This window comes from Larimichthys crocea, chromosome VI, assembly GCF_000972845.2.
Source record: "Larimichthys crocea isolate SSNF chromosome VI, L_crocea_2.0, whole genome shotgun sequence".
Classification (NCBI taxonomy): Eukaryota; Metazoa; Chordata; class Actinopteri; family Sciaenidae; genus Larimichthys; species Larimichthys crocea.
In genome coordinates, this window is record NC_040016.1 from 6,010,455 (window position 1) to 6,017,831 (window position 7,377).

At 45.4% G+C, this 7,377-nt stretch overlaps 1 protein-coding gene and 2 non-coding genes across 4 annotated transcripts in view; 2 read left to right on the forward strand and 1 right to left on the reverse strand.

The window, feature by feature from the left end:
- Positions 1 to 4,147, reverse strand: part of LOC104938748 (E3 ubiquitin-protein ligase DTX4) — a 29,785-nt gene extending 25,638 nt beyond the window's left edge. The window contains exons 1-2 of one of the 2 annotated variants that reach the window (XM_010755190.3): positions 3,740 to 4,147; positions 2,476 to 2,702 (exon numbers count right to left, since the gene is read on the reverse strand). In XM_010755190.3, coding sequence (XP_010753492.1) covers positions 2,476 to 2,702; positions 3,740 to 3,804 — 292 coding nt within the window. In that variant the 5' untranslated portion in view covers positions 3,805 to 4,147. Of the gene's footprint in view, positions 1 to 2,475; positions 2,703 to 2,986; positions 3,531 to 3,739 lie in introns of those variants that run through there. The other variant, XM_010755191.3, reaches the window with a different exon arrangement.
- Positions 4,148 to 4,824: 677 nt separating this feature from the next.
- On the forward strand, positions 4,825 to 4,897 carry trnat-ugu (transfer RNA threonine (anticodon UGU)). The gene has a single exon. It is a non-coding gene; the product is annotated as a tRNA-Thr (tRNA).
- Positions 4,898 to 5,342: 445 nt separating this feature from the next.
- Positions 5,343 to 5,415, forward strand: trnak-uuu (transfer RNA lysine (anticodon UUU)). The gene has a single exon. It is a non-coding gene; the product is annotated as a tRNA-Lys (tRNA).
- The last annotated feature ends 1,962 nt before the right edge of the window (positions 5,416 to 7,377 follow it).

Here is a 7,377-nt window from a genome sequence, read left to right on the forward strand (position 1 = left end):
TAAGGCAAACACACACACAACACACACACAACACACACACACACACACACACAACACACAAAAACTATAATATATATATTAATATATATATATATATATATCTAATATATATAAGATAATAATGTGTGTCTTTGCCTTAATCTGAAAATAAAAAAGGCCCATTCTTACACACTGCACCTTTAAAACATTGTGAAAAAACATGTTGAGAAACTGTATACGCCATACAGTAAATATAAATCATTTTCTGGGGAACTCTAGCTGATGTCCGATGTGCTGCAAGTCAAACCTCTCTTCCTCTTTTGTTTCCTGTCTGCCACATCATGAATCCATCAAAGTCAAAAACACGGCCTGAAACATTCATCCACACACAGGCCTGTCTTAATGCACGCAGACACGAGTGCAGAAGTTCACCCACAACAACTTCAACGCTACAGTAACATTAATTAGCCGCCGCTGATGTGTGACGCCAGCAGCACCAACACAAACAGCACTTAGTGCTGGTTACAAGATGAGAACCTGCTACGTGCATGTTTTGTACACTCTGTGCAGTGAAGTCAAAAATTTGAAGGGAGATGTCAGAACTTAGCAGACCATGAAACTCTGCCAACCCAGAACTAGAGCCAATGGAAATGTAGATCAGAACCAGAACCTCGCTCTCTTTTCCATTCTTCATCTTCCACTTTACTGAACTTGTAACAAGCAGCGACCCCAAACCTACCGGCCCCTCCCCTCTGCCTCTGACGTCTGTTCTGCCCCTCAAACCCCCTCAGACTTTGTGAGTGTGTGTGTACCTCAAAGCCACAATGGGGTAACTCACATCTGTTCAACAAAATCCAACAATGGTGGAGGAGCGAAAGTCAGAGAGCGAGAGAGAGAATACAGACTCCCCAATTATCTCACTCCTTCTGCAACAACCACTCCCACTCCCTCTACACCCACACCACCACCACACACGAGCACACACACACATTCATATCCTTCTATCTCTCCCACGTCAAAGCCAAAACCGAAAGGCCCTCGGGACTTTTGCCTATTGACGGAACTAAACACTCGTACAAGAGAAGAGGAGATACCCCAGGGAGGGAGAGAGAGAGAGAGAGAGAGAGAGAGAGAGAGAGAGAGAGAGAGAGAGAGAGAGAGAGAGAGAGGGAGGACAACTAAAGTGAACTCTGTGCTCATTAGGCCTTGAAATATTCCATTCTTTGCACAGAATCAAGGTCTCTCTCTCTGTTTATACGTGTCAGGAGTGTGTGCAGCTGCTGTGCCCTGTGTGTGTGTGTGTGTGTGTGTGTGTGTGTGTGTGTGTGCGCACACAGTGTTAGTGGGTGAGTGATGAAGAATGCAGCTAACTCGGTGATGCGATGGTCATTTGCAGCTGCTCCACGCCATCACGCTGTTGAATCTCAACCCAACACAGCCACCACACACACATACTTTCTGTGTGTGTGTGTGTGTGTGTATCAGACTTACGCAAGTCCCACAACACTCTGCACTTTAAGAGTTTACAGGGCAAGTCAACAGATTACAGACGCAGACACTAAATTACTGCATCAGAGATGTATTTAAATCCAGAAGAATCGTTGATAGTACTCATGGATCTGGGTAACAATCAAACAAACAGCTGACGTAATGTCACTTTCTCATATTATCAGATCAGCAGCTCGACCTGTGATCACTGAAGTGTTTTTTCCATGTACACGTTTGACTTTAACACAGCATAGTTTTCCAGTAAGATTCTCCATAACACACCTGCATATGTTACCTGACTCTGCTGTGGTGTCTTCACACTCTAATGTTACTTAAAAGCTCAGTGCTGTGATCCAAATCTGAGCAACATGACTCACACACACACACACACACACACACACACACACACAGAAAACTATGACTACTACATTATTCATGTTTCTGGTTAAGTTGTGGTTTAGGTTACATAAGTCAGGGAAACATCCCAATAAGTGCAATTATGACTTTACGTTCTTTTTTTTGCTCTTTTACATTTAAAAGCACAGATGATGATTTTAAAAAACGTGTTTGGCCTTTCACGAATCAGTCTGTGCTGATCACTGTCTACATTTACTTTGTTCCTCATCGACCCCCAGCCTGGTTTTACTCCTTCCCCACGTACAGCTGTGTGTGTGTGAACTGGTCTAATCAAACCTCAGTGTAGCTGCACTGTAAATACCCAGACAGACGCAGACATAGGTGTTATGCTGTGTTGGGGTCTTCTGAGGTGGATCTGAGTCACACAGCACAGATACACTGTGTTTTTTTGGGTCACCTGTGATCTGAGACACAGCCAAGACTGTGGTGCACCTTAAGGTGCCCTAATGCCATGTTGAACTCTCATGTATTACAGGGAGTGTTTTATGGCCCTGCACCCTTCATTTTAAAAAGTCCAAAGATGACACCCATACACCCACGGTGTATCCTCTCTCTCTCTCTCTATCGCCCCAAGCAGCTTCCCTGTCTTACCCGTGTCCTGTCTGAACTGGTGCATGGACTGGAGATCGATGATGTACGGCGACAGACGACTGTCCACCTGGCCGAGGACCACGCTCCCTCCGCGGGGGTCGCTGCTCCGGATGGCCGCCTCTATCTGGTGGGACACCACCGCGCTGTACGGCCTCCAACGGCCGTGTTCGTTCAGCCATTCCCACACCACCACGGCAGAGGCCAGGAGCATGTTGTTACTGTTGGCCCTGGAGAGGAAATAAATGAAAGACTAAGAAAACACACATTTCTGATATCTGGAAGTTAGCTAGTGAGCCCCTCGGAGGTGAGCGAGGGGTTCGTTTGGCAAAATAAAGCCTGGCTACTCGAAGCAGAGGCCAGCCACACCGCAGACACTTTGTTTTAAAGCAATTCAAACTGTTATGTCAGGCTCTGTGTGAGTGTGTGAATCTCTTTCTCACTCGTGGTAAAGGTGTAAAGACAGACTGAAGCCCACAGCTAAAACAAAGCCAGGTTTTTGTGTGTATCTTACATGGAGCCGCGGCTGAGCTAACGCCGGGAGAAAGCGACACATTCTTCTACGAAGACCCGAGCTCCTCGCATGGCCAAGCGGCGAAGGAAATCACTGTCCTCGCTCGGCCGTCTTTGTTATAACACCGTGATACGAAGGTACAAAAAAAAACCCAAACAGCCGCGAAGTAAACAGACAGCCAAGCGGCCTAAATGTCGCCAGACACACCAACAGCCTCTCCGGTGAGTCGTTTTATTTCCAGTGACGGCCTTTGACGGTTTTGTGGAATTCTCTCCTCGGTGGAAGAAATCTCCGTGTGGGGGGAAATGCGTTTTAAAAACAGAAAGAAGCCCCGCTTCGGTTGTTCTTTCACATGCCCATAGCTATCCCGGCAGAGGCAGCCTCGGAGCAGCAACAGCTAGTGTGTTTTTCTCCCGTAGTTTGGGGCGTAGCACACCGAAATGTTGAGAAAGTAGTGGCTCCCAACAGCGCAACCTCAGTAGTAACGACTCCCCCAGCCAGCCCGGGTCACATCGAAACAGGTTCAACTGGTCTGGAGCCCGTGAACACAACACCGCATATTTATACTACAAACAAGAGAGCCAACAAACTTTCCCGTTGTCACAAAGACAAAGACAAAGACGCTTTAATGTGTTCTTATTAAGACTTTGTAACGAGTGAACACCTTTTACGTCTGTCATGTATGAAGTCTACACTGGTGTTTACGTGTCTATCACTGTGCATAAACGGTAGGACCTGAATCAAAACACTCACCCGCACTGATATGAACTTCTGGCTCCGCTCTCCCGGTCCAACACACCGTCACAGACCTCCTTCATGGATGAGATCTACCATTTCGTCCTCTGGGCTCCACCACCATGGTTCTTTCTTTCTGTCCTTCTGCACCGGGTGGTCGCACAAAAGCCAAATAAATCTGTGTTTTCAGAAGAAAATGCAACAAAAAAAAGGAAAAATTCCAAGCAACCCTCTATTGGTTTGAGGGTAAGAAAAAGTTACCCATGATGCGTAAACATAAACTCTGCCATGTTCGTCCTAATGATGTCCTATCGCGTCCATCTTTACGCTGCTGTGGGAAAACTTTGTACAAGGGTACTGAGAGGAAGGACAGCGGGCCCCCCGGCTCCTGGCCCTCACCACGCCCAGAAACCCCCATGGTGATGGAGGGCCGACACAGCCAATAGACAGACAACCCCCAGTCCGACCCAATCCACTTCCATTTAAAACACAATCTATGAACTTATGTTATACCTATTTCCACTGCTGTTTGGCATCATCATCTACAAGCATATTTACACATATATAAGTGTAATATGATTAAAGGTGTGTTCTGATTATGGTAGTTATGTTGTCATAATTACAATTTCCCTGAGGCCAAGTTGAAATGAGACTGATGTCAACACCACAGTGTGTAAAACAGGAGCTCACTATGCGTTTGTCATTTCCAATTTGCTAACATGCTGCCCCCTGGTGGATAGACATGAACTCACATTGGCAGGTTACAGTTGAAATCACGAAAGTAAAATTCATTCCAGGAAGTTTTTTTTTAGAGCGCTTATGCAAAAATATGTCTTTAATTAATGTTAATAGATTACAGGTGCGCTTGTACTTAAGTGTAAGTGTAGTCAGCGCAATAGAGGTTCCTACGTCCCTTTCTCGTCACCTACTTATTCCTGTTTTAACGGCATGTCGGCTCGGTGAGGCTGGAGAGTATCATAGCGTACGTTGTAGGGCTGAATATTGTTTTATAGTGAAATAATGTTTAGGAATATGCCGTCAAAAAGTGAAAAGTCGGCGGAGTAACTATTTAACCGAAAGTGACGTCATGTGTAGGCACCACGGGCTCCATAGCTCAGGGGTTAGAGCACTGGTCTTGTAAACCAGGGGTCGCGAGTTCAAATCTCGCTGGGGCCTAAACACTTTTTTCCTTTATTAGAAATGTCCTGACACTGATAGACACACTGGGTTACTGCGCACACTATATCCTCTGTGGTGAAGCGTAGCAAACTTCTTTCTTTAAACAATTAGTGTTGCACTTTATAAATCTATATATAAGACAAATTAGCTGCTAAACAAAAGTATAATATCACAAATAAAGTCACTACTTAATGTACTTAACACGGTTAGCTGTTTACAAATACAATGGCACGTCCAAATAATTACTACATTTGATTTCAGAACGTAGAGAAATCTAATTAAAATTTCTCCAGTTTCTGGGATCATCCACTTCTCCTTTCCTAATAAGTCTATGTTTACTAGTTTTTACTAGTAACTACGGCCACACATAACACCCTACACATACAATGCATCTCACAGTACAGCAGGGTAATATACAGTCAATGTTCAACACTCTCTCGAAGCCCGGATAGCTCAGTCGGTAGAGCATCAGACTTTTAATCTGAGGGTCCAGGGTTCAAGTCCCTGTTCGGGCGTACGCTTTTCTTAACGCATCAGCAGCGATTTCAGTGTGGTATGAGCCATTAGTACAGGGGCCAACCAGCCAGGAACATAGAGCCAAAATGTTTACTGTGGTACTGCAAAGAGCCACATTATGTACGCGCGCACACACACTTAAACTCATCCCAAGACTACAGGCCAGACTTTTGCTCAGCCAGATTCACATCACATTTCAAGTCCTGCATACCAAGACCAGTAGCCAGTTATTTCACTTACTCATTCAATCACTGATTTAAATATAACACAGGACTTGGGCAAGTCCGCATGTAAATATAAACATTTGCAATAGCATCCAATAAACAGAATATGTGACATACATACACACACACACACACACACACACACACACACCTTATTGCTGCTTTGAACTCAGTGAGACTTGAGGCATTCTTTGCCTTCAGTAATCCTCCTCAGATCCAGCTTTCACGTGTATCAGTCAAAACAGAACCCCTCAAGTCTCTCAAGCAGCACTGCGTATCCAGCTGTTCACAGATCCGATCACTAAGGGAGCCCCATCCGTGGCTATTGCTGTTAGCTTCTGTAGGCAGCTTGGGTTTCTCAAAAACATCAGACATTTTTATTTAATGATACAATGTCAAGGAGTTATTCTTTAACCACTGACCGTGCAAATATAGCTAACTGCGGCTTGTCCAAGAGCCGCATGCGGCTCCCGAGCCGCGGTTTGGCCACCCCTGTATTAGCGGAGGACCGAGCGTCTGTATAATCTCCTCCAATCACGTTGCCCAATTTCCATCTTTCTCCATCTTTGCTGTCAGCCAATCACGATGGCTCTCGTCCAAAATTGCTGGGACGGACCAATCGCGGCCCACCATTTCCATCTTTGTCGTCAGCCAATCACGGTGGCTCTTCTCCAAAATTCATCCCGCTGGACTTCAGGTGTCTTTTCCTACGAAAGGTAATTATATCGCTAATAATATCATTGTATTTTGTCAACTTTCTAGCTTGGTCGGTGTAATATTCATCATAGAGAAAAAAAAAACGCATCAGCAGCGATTTCAGTGTGGTATGAGCCATTAGTACAGGGGCCAACCAGCCAGGAACATAGAGCCAAAATGTTTACTGTGGTACGCAAAGAGCCACATTATGTACGCGCGCACACAAACTTAAACTCATCCCAACAGACACAGGCCAGACTTTTGCTCAGCCAGATTCACATCACATTTCAAGTCCTGCATACCAAGACCATAGCCAGTTATTTCACTTACTCATTCAATCACTGATTTAAATATAACACAGGACTTGGGCAAGTCCGCATGTAAATATAAACATTTGCAATAGCATCCAATAAACAGAATGTGACTACATACACACACACACACACACACACACACACACACACACACACACAACACACACCTTATTGCTGCTTTGAATCAGTGAGACTTGAGGCATTCTTTGCCTTCAGTAATCCTCCTCAGATCCAGCTTTCACGTGTATCAGTCAAACAGAACCCCTCAAGTCTCTCAAGCAGCATGCGTATCCAGCTGTTCACAGATCCGATCTAAGGGAGCCCCATCCGTGGCTATTGCTGTTAGCTTCTGTAGGCAGCTGGGTTTTCTCAAAACATCAGACATTTTTATTTAATGATACAATGTCAAGGAGTTATTCTTTTAACCACGACCGTGCAAATAGACTAACTGCGGCTTGTCCAAGAGCCGCATGCGGCTCCCGAGCCGCGGTTTGGCCACCCCTGTATTGCGGAGGACCGAGCGTCTGTATAATCTCCTCCAATCACGTTGCCCAATTTCCATCTTTTCTCCCTTTGCTGTCAGCCAATCACGATGGCTCTCGTCCAAAATTGCTGGGACGGACCAATCGCGGCCCACCATTTCCATCTTTGCCGTCAGCCAATCACGATGGCCTCTCGTCCAAAATTGCTGGGACGGACCAATCGCGGCCCACCATTTCCATCTTTG